This window comes from Chelmon rostratus, chromosome 8 (genome assembly GCF_017976325.1).
Source record: "Chelmon rostratus isolate fCheRos1 chromosome 8, fCheRos1.pri, whole genome shotgun sequence".
Classification (NCBI taxonomy): Eukaryota; Metazoa; Chordata; class Actinopteri; order Chaetodontiformes; family Chaetodontidae; genus Chelmon; species Chelmon rostratus.
Window position 1 is genome coordinate 8,850,993 of NC_055665.1, and position 18,289 is coordinate 8,869,281.

Genomic DNA, 18,289 nt, shown 5'->3' on the forward strand with positions numbered 1-18,289 from the left:
TGACAAATCTCAACCGTTAAGAAACTATTCTTTCAACATTAAAAATAGAACAAATACAAAATAAATTGTGCTTCTCATATTTATTTATTTACATTTAAACATTTTTTTTTATCTCAGCTGTATCTTGACTATGAATTGCTCGTATATTCGGCTTTTAAGCCTCCTTGTTTTCAATTATTATTATATTTTATTGATCTATCTTTTTGATTCATCATTGCTAAATAATACATTTCGTCATCTTTTTGGTGACTTCGGCCCTGCACTCTTTCGCTTTAAGCTCGGTGAAAAGATCACTTTCCTCTGTCTCTGATTCATCCATCACTCCACAAGGACACGAGTCAACATCCTAACGTGATGTGATCAATCACTATTGATCCATCAAATCGTTTGACCAGCTTGGCTTGTTTTCGTGCTGCCAGTGTGTCTTGGGGGTTGTTTCCAGAACGCTTCTGTGTTCTTTTCTTTAGTTCAAGTCCACTTTCGTTTTCTTCAATACTTTACCTCTCCACCTCGGTGGTTTGACTCGGTTTAGCAGCTTCCTTTTCTGCTGCACGGGAGGCCAACACTTCCCCCTCCATGCCTCATCTGGATTACCATTACAATCATTGTTCCAGCGCGTTAGGAAATCAGCCAACCGGCTCACTGGTAGCACAGAAACTCATGGCAAGAGACAGAATAAGATGATTAATAAAATTTCTACTCGATTTGTAGCAATTAAAAAATGTACTTAGGATGGATGTTTCACACAGGCACCGCAGGCTCCACCCGGCTTTTCTCCTTCCTGTTGTCACCCCACCTTGGGTGTATGCGCTGCAAGCACTTAGAGAACATTTTGAGGTAAAACAAAACGTTATTTGAATTCTCCCCATTTTAAAATCATATTTTAAAACGTTTGAGGAAAGGACAGTGGTTGTTTGAGACACATCTTGGGGAAAAAAGCAGGGAAATATAGAAAAATGGCTGATTAAAAGCAGGTTTAATAGGTTTTACAGTTGACACGTTAATGCTACAGATTACCTTAATTCTGCATTCTTGAACTCTTGGATTTGGATGGAAATATCATAAAAATGAGGATTTTTTTTCGTGAAAAAAAGTGATTGGTCACCTCCCACATGTGGCCCCTTCTATCACACAATATATCCTTGGGGACTATAATTGTGAATCACGTGGATATGACCGTGTGTGTGTGTGTGTGTGTGAGGGGTGGGGGGGGGTGCTGGATGAGAAATGGTCATTTATATTGACCAGCGGCTCTGACCACTGCAGGAGAGAGGCGACAGAGGCAGGAAGACCAGCAGTGAGCACTGGGAGCAAACTGGCCCTCAAACATGGCAGAAGGTATGTTGGGAGCTTTTGTGGACTTATCTCTGGGAGTGGTTGAAGTGGTTTCTGAAGGGGATGGGTGTCGTTGCATTGTTTTTGAAATGTTTTTTAGCAAGGGGGGGGGGTCTTCAGCAAAAAAAAAAAGAAAAGAAAAAAATCTACCCGGTGACCCCCACCCCCCTCACCCCTCATTGTTTAGGGGGAATAGGTTGCCAGCCCCCTTTTGTTTACCTCCCTCTCCCGCTTTCCCTCTCGCTGCGCAGTTTCTGCTTTTCACTGCATTTTGCATGAAAGTGGCAATCTGTGCGGATTACCCATCTCGAGGGGCTGAAAAGAGGATACTGTAGCTTGGGTGCTAATTTTGACTCAAGGCAGAACTGAAGACATGGGCTCCGTTTCTAACCAGGAATTCCCAGGTTGAGTAACGAAATAAGCCTTTTTCTTTTTCTTTTTTCTTCTTCTTCTTTTTTTTTTTTTTTAAAAAAAAGGAGAGTTAATTAAGATGTCTTCTGCTGGACTGCCTATCTGGTTGCAGTGGAACATTTTCAGGCATTGTTCACACACGTGATGTGCAATCCGTGCGTCCATCAGCGCATTAATCGCTCTTTTGAAATTCTGACATCATGCAGCCTGCGAGATCACTCGTTTTGCACGAACTGGCGGCACTTAGAGAGAAGATGTTCAGCAGCTTTGGCGAAATTAGCCCGGATTTTAGGCGAGACGAAGCAGAAGCGCAGCTCATCCTGATACCGGTGTGCTCGTTTCATGCATCTAATGATGCGGCAACGCGAGAGAAAGTTTTAAAGACTTTTGGAACTTTTTGGGGGATATATTGCATTTATTTTAAACATCCTCGAATTTGCAACAGTACATTCAAATTTATATATATATAGTTTTTATTTCAATCACACACTTTTATCATTGCAGGAGTGTGTAAGACCGAGGAGGACGAGGGACCGAGCGCCGAAGAGGATTCGCCGTCTCTGCACGGGGTCGGGGTGTGTAAATGGTTCAACGTCCGCATGGGCTTCGGGTTCCTGTCCATGAACGACCGAGAGGGAGTGCCACTGGACGAGCCGGTCGATGTGTTCGTCCACCAGGTAGGACTGCTCCCTGCTTGCTATCTGGGACTGAAACCATCCAAAACCTCCAAACGCCAATACCTTCATCTGCAAGTCTGCAAAAGTGTCAATAAGTTGGGAAAATGCGCTTTTTCTAAATTAAATGTCTTACCGGCAGCAGGGGTGAGATCATCCCACCTGTTTCCAATACAGTCAAGTTAATTTAGGATCCCCCCCTCACCCCCAAACCTGGTCAGTATCTTCGAAACTATGCAGCAATGACTGATTGGGCTTTGCAAAAACGAAGAAAAAGCTAAAAAAAAATATAAAGTGCATTGAACAGCAACCCAGAGCCTCCAGTTTCACATGAAAGTTGAGCCAACATGCGGCGGTTTAAGCTGGTTTAGATGGGTGTTGTGTTTGCGGTGTGGTGGGTGTTTCTCCCCTCAGGGGAACACGTGTTGCAGGCAGAGGAGAGCCGCGGGCCTCCCTCGTGGTTTTCAGACACACACAGGGGGAATAAAAGCGCAGTCCGGGCTTACACAACCTTTAACAGGCTGGCATCGATGGTGAATATAGATCATAGTGAGTGCTGTGTGAGCTGCATGAAGGAGCGGCTCTTAAAGGGGGAGGAAATGTGGAATTGATCCTCTTCTGGAACGGTCGATTTGTTTAGTTTTTGTTTTGGATGTGATGGGCGGATTTTGCCCTTTTTCGTTATGTTTGTTGACAAAAGAGAGGTTTTTAAAATTATTCCACCAGTTTTGGGTCCCAGAGTGACTTCAATGGCCTGGCAAACCATCTCAATAAGGATTATTGATCACCTTTTAAGGTTTAAAGAAAGCCTTTAACATTATTTTTGCCTCTCATGATACCGCAATCACTGGGCATATTTATCTAAGATTGCCTTGAGTATTTTCTCCTGGGAACAGTGAAAATCGTATGACTTGTCTTTTAGTTTTCCTCACTAAAGCCTCCTTTATTCTTCTCTTGAGGTTTTATTGTTTCTTTCTCAGGCCAGAGGAGATAAAAGAAAACTTTAGCTCACTCAGGTTTAACCACAACCTTCATTCACCTTTTCATATACAACAGGAGAGGAGGGAGGAAGAGGGGTGGGGGGCTGCATATCTCCTCCTACTTCTACTCATGTGTGTGGGTGCCTCCACTGCTGTCTGATAAGATAAAGGCTTAGCATGTGAATGAGAGGAGTCCCCACGAGCTGCTCATTCACCTCAAGGTTCCTGTCATAAAGTGATTAAAGGCTCTTTGCTGTCTGCTCAACCCTGTGTGTGTGTGTGTGTGTGTGGTGTGCTTTAATAGCTTTCGAGAGGGAAGAAGCTCTCGGGGTTTATGTTAGGTAAATTTCCTTGTTCACACATCACTGCCGTCCAAAACCTCATGCAAGTCCCTTTTCAGTGATCTTATAAATGATCTTAAGCGTGCATGTTCACACTTGGTTGGAGCCAGTCTTCAGACTGCTTCCTCATTCCTGTTTTTTCTTTTCTTATCAGCTGTCTGCTTTCTGCTCATGATGATGCATATAGAGAAATTTGATTGTTCTGTGCAGCCGTTGCAACTGAAATATTGTTTGACTATGCACAGGAAGTCGGTACCCGATTAATCATATTGCAAACCAAAACTAACTAACTCAACCAGGGACAGAAACTTACAGTTTAGTTCTCTGGTAGTTACAGCGATTTAAAAGGAAATTCAAAGGGACAGGTGGGTTTACTAATACCGACTTTATATGCAGCATAAAAAAATCCCAACCCAGTGTCCAAAACCATGTCTCTATGTCATGATAATGAGTCAATCATTGTTCCGTGTGCTTTAAAGGCAGCTTAAATGAACAGAGAAAACATGTAAAACTCACTGCTTAAGCAATAACTGCACACTGTGCGCTCATTTTGTCCACAAGAAATGCGTAACCAATGACTTTCTTCCCTCTGTGTCGCTAGAAAAGTTAGACACACGCGTGTCAATGATGGATGTATAGGGGTTATGGCAATGTAAAAGGCCTCAGCCCTAAAATTAGTGACCGCGTGTCAAGGAAAATTAACTCCCGGGGTCCTCTGGCCTTTGTGCAGGTGGACAATAGAGCCATGCATCCGAATGAAGCACCCCTCGGACGTGACCGAGCCCCTCTTTGTCTCAGCAGCAGTCCTGCTATTGTCCCTCGCTGCTCTGATGTCTTTCTCTGCCTCACTTGGCTTCCAGACATATTCTGGACAGTTTACAGTAGACCAGACTAATAACACCTCAGCGTCACGTTCTAGAAGTTAAAGGCCAAACCCTTGTCTTTACCTGTCTATGTGTGCGTGTCTGTGTGTATGTATATATAACCTGATGTAGGGCATGTGGCTGCTGAGGGTCCGTTATGGGGGTGGGGAAGGTCACACATGGGAGAGGAAGTGGGTTAACGGTCACCAGGGTGGAGAGGCCTGATGGGATTGGGGCTCTGCAGACGTCCACGCTGCCACTCAAATGTCAGGGCTCACCAATCGTGTGTCCTCGCCGCTCAGGAGTTGGCAGCAGATGCTCAGCTGTGAGTGAATGTGGCAGGATTAGAGAAGATGGTGCTTTTGTTTGTTTGCGTTGTCTTTCATCGCAGAGGGCGTTACTAGTGTGCGGCTCACTATAACTGTTAACCGTGTTTGTAATGATGTCAACATAAATTTGGTGGACTGAAATGGTCTTTATGGTTATTTAATCTGAAGCTGTGTTTTGGAGATTTTCTTCTTCTATGTTTAAAATGATAAGTGGTCCTAAAGGATTCTCCTGCTAGATGTGGTTTAAAGCGAACCCAGACTTTGCTTTGAGGAGCTCAGTTTGATTCCTGGCGGTTTTGGCAAACGCAGAGTGCTGGCTGTTGTTCATAATTAGCAGATGGATGTGACTTACACTCAGAAGTGAAAGAAAGAAAACGGGATTAACAAACCGACTTAATCATGGCTCTTTCCTCCTGTGTCAACAATCTTTTATAGTTGCGACGAGTTAATCTCACACTCCCAGCAAGGGAATTTTAGAGAGGGGTTTCCCATGTTGTGTTAACCAATCTCTGGGGTTTATCCTTAAAACCGCACCTCACCATCCTTTCCTTCATCTCTTCTCTCTGGAATCGGAAATGTTTCTGGCAAGGCGCTGATATCGGGAAGAGCCCCCTCCAAGTTCACTCAGTGAATATGTAGTTAAACAGGAGGCTAAATTAGTGTTTGCCCTCAGCTTATTCGAACCTCCAGTCCCATTGTTGATTAATTAAGATAGCACGCCCCTCCGCTGTTGCTGTTCCTCAAACGTGCTACAACCTGAAATCATCAAGCTTCTTTTACGAAAAGCAGATGTCACATATTCGAACACTGATATCAATCATTTGTGCTTTCTCTCAACTTTTATCTTCCACGTCCCTCTGCCAAACAACTATCCAAGGAATGTCACCCTGACCCCCAACCTCCCAGAGAAGCCACGCTGCCTTCTCACCCCACCCCCAACCATAGTACTAACCCCTGCATCCTGCAGTTTAGGGTTAGTGGTGGTGGTCAGTGTGTGGAGCTTTGTGATGTGGGTGGGAAGAGGGATGGGGTGGGGGCAGCAGTGTGGAATGCTGTTCCTCCAGAGGGGGGGATGGGTTGAAGGTTATCCTCATCAGATTTACCACTCAAACACAGCAAACAGACAAAGCAGCCTTAAGGCGTTGTTACCTTTTATGCAGGGCAGTATGTAGAGTCGCAGCGGCGAGCTTTGTAGGGCTTGTTTGTTTGTCAGGTGAGACACAATGATCACCTTAAAATACCAGATACCTGATAAATGCTATCCGGCTCTGATGGTATCACACAGTGAGAATGGTTGGGGGTTGTTCTCAGGGGTCAAAGTATCCAGAGGTTCAGTATGGAGATGATTTTTGTCACTGGTTGTGTAATGTGGTAGGTTTGAAGTCTAATTATCACTATATATATCTCACTAACAGTGATCTGCCACATGTCTGTGATGGGGAAATTAATTCATCCCTTTGTGGTTTGACTCTTCCTGCTGTACCTATTAAGGCTTAAGTCAATATAAAACTGGAGTTCCCCAAACAATAATTTCGATTCTGAACCCTCTTCCTATGTCGCCCTTCAGAGCAAGTTGCACATGGAAGGCTTCCGCAGCCTGAAGGAAGGCGAGGCGGTCGAGTTTACCTTCAAGAAGTCATCGAAGGGCTTGGAGTCGCAGCGAGTTACTGGACCAGGTGGCGTCTACTGTGTGGGAAGTGAAAGGAGGCCCAAAGGCAAGAAGGTCCAGAAGCGACGTTCTAAGGGAGACAGGTAAGCATGGGTGGACTGGAAAAGAACAGGAAAGACATGTAAATGATATATTAGTGTCAAGTAAGCTGAAACTTGTCATTTCATTGTGGGGTACTGTGTGATGCCACACATCCTGACACTGCGTCTCTGCTACATTGGATGCAATCATCAACAATCAACAGGAAACCACGGCATATGTAACAACCGTGCATTGTCACTCCCCAAAATCTCCCAAATTTTACATAAATCAGCGAAAACAGGTGTCAGCTTTGTGACGATGCATTTTTCAGATGACACCTGTATGGATTATTTATCTAAAGAAGTGTGAGAATTCTCCAAAACTGTACGGATAAAAATTGTGGTTCATCCTAAAAAAAAAAGGGGAGATGCATCGTTTTCATTGGACAGCGGCAGATTATGCACCTTTACAACGAAACCCTGAGAAGCTTTATTTCTCTGCAGTCCACAAACACAGTTGTCATTGTTGTGTCCAGTTTGGATCAGATATACAATGGTGTTTTTAGTTTCTCCCCATTTCCCTTCCTCTTCCTCGACCCCAACCCCCCACCTCCAGCCCTAGCAGGGGTCACACCAGCAGGCTTGACGTGTGACCTGGATCAATAACTGTTTAAATCTGCTGGCCCCTAGTGAATTCACACCCACTGACTCTCTCTTCCTAAACCTCTACCACTAATGTGATGTGCAACTCCTAAAACATATTAACCAAAAATATCAACTTTAGCAACATAAACATTAATCTAGATGTTGTTGGTTCTTCTAGAACTTTTAGCTTTTAGAAAACGATGAATTTAACTTAGGATTGTTAGAAATGCAGGAATAGCCTTAAGCATGTCTTTCCTCATTACAGTAAAGGTAAGGATCTGAACCTGCACACAATCCTTGATAAATAAGTTATAGTTTTTTTCATGATTTACCTAAAAAAAAAAAAAAAAAAGCCAAAAAGGCAATGATCAATCTGCAAATTCATCTTTCTATTCATGAACCATTTCTTCCAAAGTTTTAAGAGTTTCATGCAAAGGCAACAATGTCCCTCTAAAGAAGAAAGAGCTGAGGGGGCCCTTGATTAATTTTTTTTTCTCGGTAATTCTTCAGTATAGCACGGGGTTAGAGGTGTATCAACTTCACCCTCCTGTCAGTTGTGATTAGAGCCAGAGAGTAGTCAGTGTGAGAACAGAGATCATTACCGCCTCAAAGAGTCCTGGGAGGCCCGCTCTGGTTCAATAACTCTGCCTAGGCCACACTGATCCATTGATAACATATCGTTCCCCTCTAGCGTATTTCATTATACAACACTGGACGGTGTTTTATTGGTTCACATATGATTGATTGATTGATCATACTTATAACCAATACTCAGGTATCGTTACGACGTTTCATTCCAGTTCTTAGTTCTGGGTTTTGCCATAAAAGTGAGTGAACAGCTGTTTTCTGTACATTTCAAAGATCACCTTTGTGTGTATATATATATATATATATATATATATATATATATATATGTATATGTGTGTGTGTGTGTGTACATACTCACATATATGATATACACACACATATATAAACATATAAACACATACATACGTACAGATGACTGAGGGTGGGGAAAAAGCTCCTGTCCATTTAATTGATAACAGATGTAAGAGCCCGGGCAAGGGGGTGAAAGGTCACCGTTGTCATGGCAACAGTGTATGAGTGAATGCAAGAAGGCTGGGGGCAGGGATGGGCTTGGGGGTTAGAGGACTGGGGAGGAGGGCAGGGATCAGAGGTCATTACTGCAGCTTTTTAGACAAAGGGACCACTTCCCCTTCCCTCCACTTGCTTCCTGATGGATGCTGATGTAGGGAGCTTCTGTGACGGCGTAGACCTTGACACCACCCCAACGGCCACTGCCACAAAGCCACACTGACCCCTCGGCAGCCGCCCTGTTCAAACCTCATCTGCCGCTACAATGGTGGCAGGGGGTCCGCAGTGGCACAGGCCGGCCGCCCCACGCCCACCACCCATCTGTCTTCTGCCCCTGCACGCGTGGCCATTCTATAGCTGATGTTCAAACAGAGGTGGTTGATGGCACCCCTCATGGCTCCTGCTGACCCCTCATGGCGTTCATTTCTAAAGTTCAATGCCGATGAAAGGAATGTTTTACATTGATACAACAGAGTGCAACGGGAAGTTTTTGGCAGTGACAAATAGGACAAGCTGTTCACGATACCCAATGATAACATGAGGCGTGGCAGTCATTTCAGGTCCATGCAAAAACAGTGCTGCCACTTCATTCGTGCAATTCTGTCATCCACTTGAATAATTATAAACCTTCCAGAAACTCCTGCTTGCCTGGAGGTTGCTACTAAGATTTCTTAAGTTTCTTAATAGAACCATCTAAGAAACATGCCATGTTATGAGAAGTTCTGACCTCGGCTGCAGCTCCAAAGAGCATCGTGGTGTGACCTGGAATGCCCTTGCAAGATTTCTGACCAAACGCAAACTCAAGTCAATCCAAATGAAATGCTGCCACCTAGTGTCAAACAGGTGTAACTCAAAGCCACCCGCCACACAAAAATGTGCTTTGGGCTTTGTAACTTCATTTGGATCGTCACTGTGCAGAATTGCAGTATGCCTGAGCATGAGAGCATTTTGCATTCAGAAGTCAAAGTTTTGATATAAATTCATAGCTGCAGGATTTTCAGTGAGGAAGAATATGTAGCTGTGCCTTTAAGAATTTTTTAAGTAGTAAATTGAACTTTTTGTGTGTATGTGTGGGCGGGGGATTAGATTCATTTTTTTATGTCGTCAAACATATTTCTGGAGAGGATTTTAAAGTAGCTATAATCAATACTTTTATAGTAAAAATGGATTACTACATGTATGTAAAAGGGGTCACTATGAGCCACAGAGAATTATCTGCAGTTCCTCTTTCGATAGTGAGCTAGCATATTACAGTTTTGATTTTCTGGCCTTCAAGTGTTTTTTTTGCCTCTTTCACTCGTCTTGCATAGTGATGTTTTTGGCCGCAGCAGGCAAATGTGCCATCTTATTCTCTCTGGAATAGGTATACAGAAAGAAACAGAGCTAAATAATAGATTTACATTTGCCAGGTGGCTAAAAACAAATGAGTAATAATGTTGCTCTGCAGGATGTGTAAACAAGCAGCTGTTTGTTAGCAAGTGGCACATGTCAATCAATCAATCATATCTGCTACCCCCAAATGGCCAAGAAATTAGTAACTATTGCAGATTTAAGCACACATTACATCTGACCAAATGCTCTCTGCTCTCATAGGTGCTACAACTGCGGAGGCCTAGACCACCACGCCAAAGAGTGCAAGCTACCGCCTCAGCCCAAGAAGTGCCATTTCTGCCAGAGCATCGACCACATGGTTGCCAACTGCCCAATCAAAGCACAACAGTCCTCACCGGGTTCTCAGGGAAAACCGTCCCCCTCGAAAGGCGACGAGAAGGAGCACAGCCACTCGACACCGCCTCCTGAGACCTCTGATTAGATGAGAAATTGGGCAACAGTGACGCCGGGGCAGCACAGAGGCCAATCAAACTGCTTTGATGGAGAGACGGGACACACGATCCCGTTTCGCCTGTTGAAGCTGCTTTTGGAACTACCTCAGGTTAAAAAAAAATTGCTTATGAAGAATGTTGCTGATTTCTTTTTGTTTGTTTGTTTTCATTTGGTGTAACACTCAGGAATACTGCTGTATTATTGCACTCAGGACGCTTTCTAAATGTTTGAATCACTGCTGTTCTTTTAGGGGTTTGAGATTGTAGTGAGCATTGCCATATAACGGATTATCTTGATGTGTTCTTGTAGAATTTTCTTTTGTGATACTGTGCCCGTCCGGTGGGCATTATACCTCTGCTGTTTTTGCGTAATACTCAGTGTGTTTAGTATAGAGCTACACTTTTGCTGCCTTACCATTTAGTCTCCTTCCTGACTGTTACACCTCACTATCCGACAAGACAGAGACGTGACAGTTAGTACCTCTGTAATGAATGTTAGTCTGCGTATGGCATGGGGAACGGGAGGGTTTGTGAAAACACATGGGACGGGTTTTAGGGTATAGCTATAGGCAATGTATTGGCATCTGCCAATATTGCAGTTGACCATCCAGTAATCCTGGGGCCAAATGAATGTCAGACCAGAAGTGGTTTCCAGCTTTTGGTCAGAGTTATTTTTTCTGTCATTTCATTATTTCCATCCAGCGTTCTGCTGGCTGTCTAAAGACGCACGGTCTACCTCATTGTTGCATGTTTGGTCTGCTACTAAAACCGTCATTCCTACCCGCTGATGGTTAACAGAATAACCTCAGAATACAGCTATGGAGATTGTGATTTGAATTGGGATTAAATCAAATCCTTTTTGCACTACATTATTTACACAGCATTGCCATTGAACTTGGGTGTGGTCAGAGGCTCATATCTCTTGAACCTCACACCCATCATCACAGCTGGATGTATGAGGTGTGGTCTGTCGTACTTGGGTGTGTGATGTACCATAGTACTATAGCTCCATGTTACATCACAGCTCCCCGGAGTGCAGAGAGACACAATAGTGCCACTATTTTGCAGGGAAAACTAGATTAGACTGGGTGTAGTAGTAGTCTCAACCAGAGAGGGCAGCAAAACACTGCTTTTCAGCCTTTAACCATTCTGGCAGCTGGAAGCGTGATGTTGGTCAATGTTCCATCTACAGTATATTCTCATTTTATCGGCTGCTGTGCAAAATACTGCTGCTTAACAATTACCTCAACTTGATAGAATTCCAACCAATGTTACATGTATATCATTACTTCTAATAAGATACTTGACCTGGACTGAGTCACTAAGGGGTCCAGCTAGCTCTCCTCTTGATACTTGAATAAAATGAGGCAGAATCAGCTATGATATTGCCAGTGGGAAGGCTGGTGTTTTTGTTTATATCCAGTATGATCCATTTCTAGGTAGTTATTTAAGACATTACCTCCCTATAACCCTTAGTAGGGTAATAATTCAGGAACACCAAGCCTGCACGGAGGAGCATGTAGAACTAGCTAGCTAATCAGCATTTTACTCCCGTTTTACAGGAGAAGCTGACAAGACTTTTACACCCAATTAATATATATGTAAAATTATTCTAAAGCCTTTTTTTGAAGAAATCATACTACTTATTTATTTTCATCCAAGAGTGCTGCCGCTTCCTCCCGCTGCTCTTGTTGAAGCCTCTCAGCAATGAATGGTAGACATCAATACACTTCCAAATGTCATTCAGAGCTCCATATGCCTTGAGAATATATTTGGGTAACACATTTTTAACACCAAGGTACTTGTATTACTTTGTACGTATGTGCTTGATAAATCATTGTCATTGTCCTTAACAATAATTCAGTGCAGTATGAATACAGTTTAACAGTACTATATTTAAACACAAGAGGAACAGTATACAGTACATACTGTACAGGTACATAGTATTATGAGGACTGACGTAAACTGTGAGTTTGTTTTATTTTCTTTGCCTTACATTTTTTTTTACTCTTTATTTTTGAGCACAATGAGCCTTTCTGAAGAGAGTCCCATTCCTATCTATGCCAAAACCAGTGCAATGTTACTCTGCACTAATCATGTGTAAGATGCATTAAGTCATTTTTTTTATTCAGTTTAATCTCTTTTGAATATATGTTCCATATTCTGTGTTATATTTTTTTATATTTTCATATACCACACACAGTTGGTTGCTGGTTGAAAAAAGAAATACCTCCACTCTTAGGCTCATCTCAGGAACTGCCGATCTGAAAACTCAGGGAAAACTTCAGATTGATTGGAAGGAGTCGAGGAGTGTTTATTCAAGACAAAGCAGGGACTGAATGCTCATCCGCATGATGTGAAGCATAGGACGAGGAAGCCAAAGTAAAATGGGTTTGGGAATGTCTTGGTGCAACAGTTTCTTTTAAGAAAAATACTAAGATTGCTTTTTGACTCTTACACTTTGTTCGCTGTCCATGCACCCAGTGTGATGATGATCTTTCTATTTTCTCCTCTTTGACATAGCTTGCCATGATATGATGTGAAGAAAATGTTCCACTATTATTGTATTTTTTCCTCTATAATCGTTGTAGATGGGGATGTAGTAGAATATTATTAAAGGGACTGGGGCTAGTAGTATATATTCCGGGGTTGTCTCATCTCAACACATGGCAGATACTTGGTGTTTCAGACTATCAATGCTTATGACAAAAAGAATGTGTCATTGATGACTTAATACTCAAATATTGTTTCACACTCTGCAATCGGGTGGTGTTTACATAGTTAAAAGGTTGCAGAAGCAAACACTGTTTTGATAATTCCACTCAGGATATGAAAGGATGCAAAAGATTGTTCTGATTAGATAGAATAGTTTACTTTTCTGTGTATTTTTATGTTGAATTTACCACTTGATGATTGCAGTGCCACTGTATCCTCAGACTTGAACATTTTTTTTTACCATCTCTCCATTTAAAAGGGATACACACGGATGACTTCTGTTGTCAATCTTTGTTATTACGTTCCTTTACAAATCCCTGAAACCACTGACTTCACTTATCTGCAAACTCTTAATTAAATTGCAACAGCCACAGGTTTTATAACAGTTACATCGTGTTGTATTGTAATGTTTGCAATATTCTGCTGTACTTTGTGATGTTTTCAAAGTATCATTTGGAAACTTAAGTTCATGAAGACGCTCTGATTGCAACCAACCTGTTCGACCCCTCAGTGGAGTGTTATTGTGATATGATTGTCGGGCGCTAGATGGGTTAGATATACCTTGAAATTCCAAAGACCTGTAAAACTGTGCTCAGGGTAACATTTGAAGCACATCAAAGCAATCTGTATCACAGTTTGCTTTATGTGGTACATCTTGTTTGTGACCATCAGCCATTTAATTAGTGATGTTGTATCTTAACAGATAAATGGCTCGAGCTACTTCCAAATAAAACGTGCATTTATTACTGAAGAATGTATCAATGTTGACTGCCATAAAACTACAACTATCTTGATCTTTTTATCTTGATTTGATGGCTAGTTTGTCAATGATGAGCAGCATGTAGGCTTTTCAAAGTATTACTGTGATTATGTTTCTATATGTAAAGATCTGCTCCATTTCCTAGTAAATATGTCAATATTCATGTGTCTCTTTTTTTCCTTCCTGCTCTTACAACTCACATGATGACTAAAAATCACTGCATTCAAAATCTTCCTAAAGTTAGTGTGCGTATGTATTATCAGCAAAGGTGTACGGTCATAACAAAAGTAAAAGTAATCACACAGAATTGCTCCTTTAGAAAGGAGGATGTAGCTTGCCAGCCAGCTGGCTACGTGGATTTCTGTAATACTTGGCAAACATTATGATTCTCCTTTTAATAGTTTCTAATTATAAAGTCTGAATAAATTATTTTATGCAAGGCACTCATTACAACTTGTAAACCGTTTATAAAGTAGGCCTTACTAGAGAATGGCACCCAACATTTTAATGGTATAGCTGGTTGAGGTGGAGTTAATTTTAACAACATAGTTTAAACTAAAAACAACAAGGCCAACAGATGATGATGAAGATTAATTTTGTCAGCTGCAGTATTATACTACAACACACTGAAATGTAATGAAGTGGAAGTGTCTGTACTGACATAACTGCACAATAAATGTCTTCAGATACAGCCCATGACATTTTGTAAGTACGCCTCTAAATGACATACACGGGCTGTAAATGAGAAACAACAAAAAAGTTCACTCCCACAGTGTTGCATTACATGAAGTGAAATACCGAACAGACAAGCAGTTCCTCCTTTTCCTGCCTGGTAACCTTGTGAGACCAGATTGTTTGGTACCATGGCTCTAGCCACTCGCTGCGAGTGTTTGTCCACCAGGGGCGCTGTTCTCTGTTTGTATTTTCAATGACACGACGTCATGGGTAAATCCAATATGGCCGCACAGTAGGATGAACGCTCTCAAAACTCACGCTTCAAATGACAAATACTATTGCGTAGTGGTATTGTTTTTATATTTTGAAGGCCACTGCTGTGTCGCGATGTGGCTGCCAGTCCACACAGTCTGTTTAAGAAGCCAGACAGCCTGCAGAAGGAGCTTCGTCGCTGCTCTTTTAAAATTTACCAGGCAAGGGGGCAATGCTAACGTTTCTCCCTTCAGTCATTCAGCGGGACTTCGAGCACAGACGTGCAAGGCTCTTCTGTACAGAAAACACGGAGACCCTTCTCAAGTCGTTCAGTAAGAGTCCCCGTCTAAATAAACATTTAGCATGTCGTTTATTCGCCCCCTTACTGTCTGCCACTATCATACTTTAACAGAGGCGGGGCGGTTAACCGGACGTACTCTTACCGAGCCAGCCAATTGGTCTTCACTTTTTAAGTCTATTCATTTGTTAAACTGGACGATACTGTTTGAAACCCCTTGTGAAAAAGCACAAACATTACCTTTTGTTGCTTGTCTAAAGAGGTTTTCTAGTGGGACGTCTTCTTCGCCTTATTATGGTGAGCCAAGCAGTGATGGGCTCATTACTGCCCCCTGACCTCGGAGTACAAAAATACTCGCTGGTATTTGAAGGGTGGCCCATTCTGAAGTCAAAAACATAGAGATGACATTTATTATTAATTGGAAATGTTTCAGTGGTAATGTTAACCATATTTTTTGTTTTTACATGCAAAAAGCAACAAGGATTAGGGACCCCACTAGGCTGTTCTGTGGATCCATTCACCATGAAGCTAATGTGTGCCTATTTTTTGTATGCTGCCTTATACATTTATGTTGGGTTATTTATATTTGTAATGGTATATAAATGTCAGTAAAAAAAAGTCCATCAAAATTTCCCACATCACATTCAATCGCTTGTTTGTCCATCCGACAGTCTAAAACATAGTGGTAATCAATTTAAAGTGATTTTAAGATGACAAAAGCAACAAATCCCCACATTTGAGAAGCTGGAAGAAGCTGCAAATATTTTTGCTTCATTACTTAAACAGCATATACAGGCATTTGTATCAATAATGATTTAATGTACAGAATTACATTAGGTTTTTTGGTTGTCAGGTTGGAGGATGTAGAGCTGCCCCCCATAGGTGCAAAGGATGTCCTGGTTAAAATGCTGGCAGCTCCAATCAACCCATCTGACATCAACATGATTCAAGGTATTTGGTTTCTCGCATCCCTCCACACCAGACTACCGAGCAACAGTCAAAAAACCCAACACAATATTTATATTTGTCAGGTATGGAGATTAGTTGTTTATCTGCCAGTGTTTTTCAGGTACTTATGCTATCCTGCCTGACCTCCCAGCTGTTGGGGGCAATGAGGGAGTGGCCCAGGTCGTAGAGGTGGGCAGTCAGGTGAAGTCTCTCAAAACAGGAGACTGGGTCATCCCAAAAGATGCTGGTCTAGGTAAATTACAACTTGAATGAGTTCACAGGATCACATTCGTGTCTCCCAGGAGGAGATCTGAAGAATTCTGTGCCTTTGTGAGAGCAGGGACATGGAGGACAGAGGCAGTGCTAGCTGAGGATGATGTCATCTCGCTACCGAATGACATTCCCTTGTTGTCTGCTGCCACACTGGGGGTGAATCCCTGCACTGCCCTCAGGATGCTCTCTGACTTTGAGGATCTCAAGCCAGGTAATCATTATCACACACAGGGTCATAGCATTATTTTTCTTTCATAGACCTCCAGGCTCCCGGTTTACACATCCTTTTATTTCAACTTCCAAAAGGAAATATTGGCTAAATTGTTTTTTTTAGCAACCAGACTGATGAAACCATCAACCCCCTGGTTGTAGAAACTCAGTAATAATGTAATTTTAAGCCACTTCCTTGCTCAGGTTTATGGGACGGTATTTAAAGTGTGAACTTGCATTGGAACAAGCAAACTGGTAGACACATGATGAGAACAACACAACCAAATAAAGCGCTGAAAAAATAAAAAATCTATATGGAAACTTTAGGATGAATTATTCCTGCCTAAGATATCTCTAAAAACATGACATGCTGTGCAGTAGTGGCTGTGACAGCTTCCTTCAATCTGCTGTCCTTGCAGGTGATTCTGTGATCCAGAACGCAGCCAACAGTGGAGTTGGGCAGGCTGTAATACAGATTGCTGCTGCAAGGGGAATAAACACCATTAATGTCATCAGAGACAGGTGAACTTAGTCATATCAGATTAACTGTAACTGGCTGGTTTACACTTCAGCTCTCTTTTTGAGTATGTGTGAATTATTTTCAGGAAATGAAACTTTTCCAGATCACTGGCTCAGGTCATCAGTCTGTTCCTGAAAGCCACCTGACAGATAGTGGGCTCCTGTCCGTGGGTAACAGAGAGATTGAGTGTTTTGTGTGCCAGTATTTATGACGGTAATGAACGTCTTCATTGTGTCTTCCTTTTCAAAGGCCAGAGTTCACACAGCTCAATGATAGGCTGAAGGCCATCGGTGCAACTCATGTGATTAAAGAAGAGGCACTAAGGCGGCCTGAGATTAAGGAACTGTTCAAGGTCTGTGAGTCAGACTGGTTAAAAGATACGATCATGTGGTTTTAGCTACTTATGAAGCACAAAATGTTATCATGTTGTGTTTTTTCTTTTAAAAAGACCTGTCCGAGGCCTAAACTGGCACTGAATGGAGTCGGAGGCAAGAGTGCAACAGAACTGCTCCGTCATCTACAGTGAGGATGCTGATCTTTGTTGGCGTGATCTAATATCTGACGTTGAAGAGAAAATGTGATTATAAAATGCCACAATTCCCATGTCTTCCAGGATTCGAGGATCTATGGTGACGTACGGAGGGATGGCCAAACAGCCAGTTACCGTCCCTGTGGTAAGATGAAACCTCCTGCCGACTCCCAGATTTACCATTATATTTCACAGAGACACTCTTCCTCTCAGTACACTCTCTAAACTTGTTCTTCCCAGAGTGCTCTCATTTTCAAGGACGTGAAGGTCCGGGGATTTTGGGTCACGCAGTGGAAGAAAGATCATTCAAATGGTGAGTCGACATTGAGTTTCACAGATCAAGATACTCAAATAAGTCTTTTGGAATGAATTTAATGAGACTTTCTCCTTAGATGGAAGGGCGTTTAGAGCCATGCTGGATGAACTGTGCCACCTCATCCAGCAAGGAAAGCTGACAGCTCCTGCCTGCACAGAGGTGGGCCTCCAGGACTACAGCAAAGCTCTGGATGCAGCCATGCAGCCTTTCACTTCAGCTAAACAGGTGGTGATTATGTGAGCACACTCAACAGCTGTCACACCTGTAACCCCAGGACTGCCACACTGTTGTTGATTTGTCCATCACTGCTCAAGCACATACTCAATAAATTTGTCTTCACGGCCAACTCAAAGTCCAGTATGTGTCATGTTGTGAGTTATGAGTTGCCCCAATTGCCTGTAATTAAAAACACTTTATACAGTAATATGGGATAACGGGAATCATTAAAGAACCCAGATTATGAAGCTGTATATGTTTAGCAACAAGTTGTGTTGTCACTAAGTTACATGGGTATGAAAAAGTGCAAATGTTATCAATCACCTGATTTACTGTTGCGATAATACTGATATACACGGCACATGTACCAATACAAATTCAACCAGTAACGA

At 42.3% G+C, this 18,289-nt stretch overlaps 2 protein-coding genes across 3 annotated transcripts; both read left to right on the forward strand.

Annotated features, from left to right (window-relative positions):
* The first annotated feature begins 1,632 nt into the window (after window positions 1-1,632).
* lin28aa (lin-28 homolog Aa) lies at window positions 1,633-10,175 on the forward strand. The gene is made up of 4 exons (XM_041942562.1): window positions 1,633-1,739; window positions 2,251-2,423; window positions 6,501-6,685; window positions 9,956-10,175. The coding sequence occupies exons 1-4, from the start codon at window positions 1,709-1,711 to the stop codon at window positions 10,173-10,175; spliced, it is 609 nt and encodes a 202-aa protein (XP_041798496.1). The 5' UTR covers window positions 1,633-1,708.
* Window positions 10,176-14,541: 4,366 nt separating this feature from the next.
* On the forward strand, window positions 14,542-18,042 carry mecr (mitochondrial trans-2-enoyl-CoA reductase). 2 transcript variants are annotated; one of them, XM_041942559.1, is made up of 10 exons: window positions 14,542-14,919; window positions 15,739-15,836; window positions 15,955-16,086; window positions 16,174-16,317; window positions 16,736-16,838; window positions 17,086-17,188; window positions 17,285-17,358; window positions 17,450-17,510; window positions 17,606-17,678; window positions 17,758-18,042. In XM_041942559.1, exons 1-10 carry the CDS (start codon window positions 14,633-14,635, stop codon window positions 17,919-17,921), a joined length of 1,239 nt encoding a protein of 412 aa, XP_041798493.1. In that variant the 5' UTR covers window positions 14,542-14,632; the 3' UTR covers window positions 17,922-18,042. The 2 variants fall into 2 exon arrangements, with proteins under 2 accessions (XP_041798493.1, XP_041798494.1); XM_041942560.1 differs by having other exon boundaries at window positions 14,586-14,808.
* The last annotated feature ends 247 nt before the right edge of the window (window positions 18,043-18,289 follow it).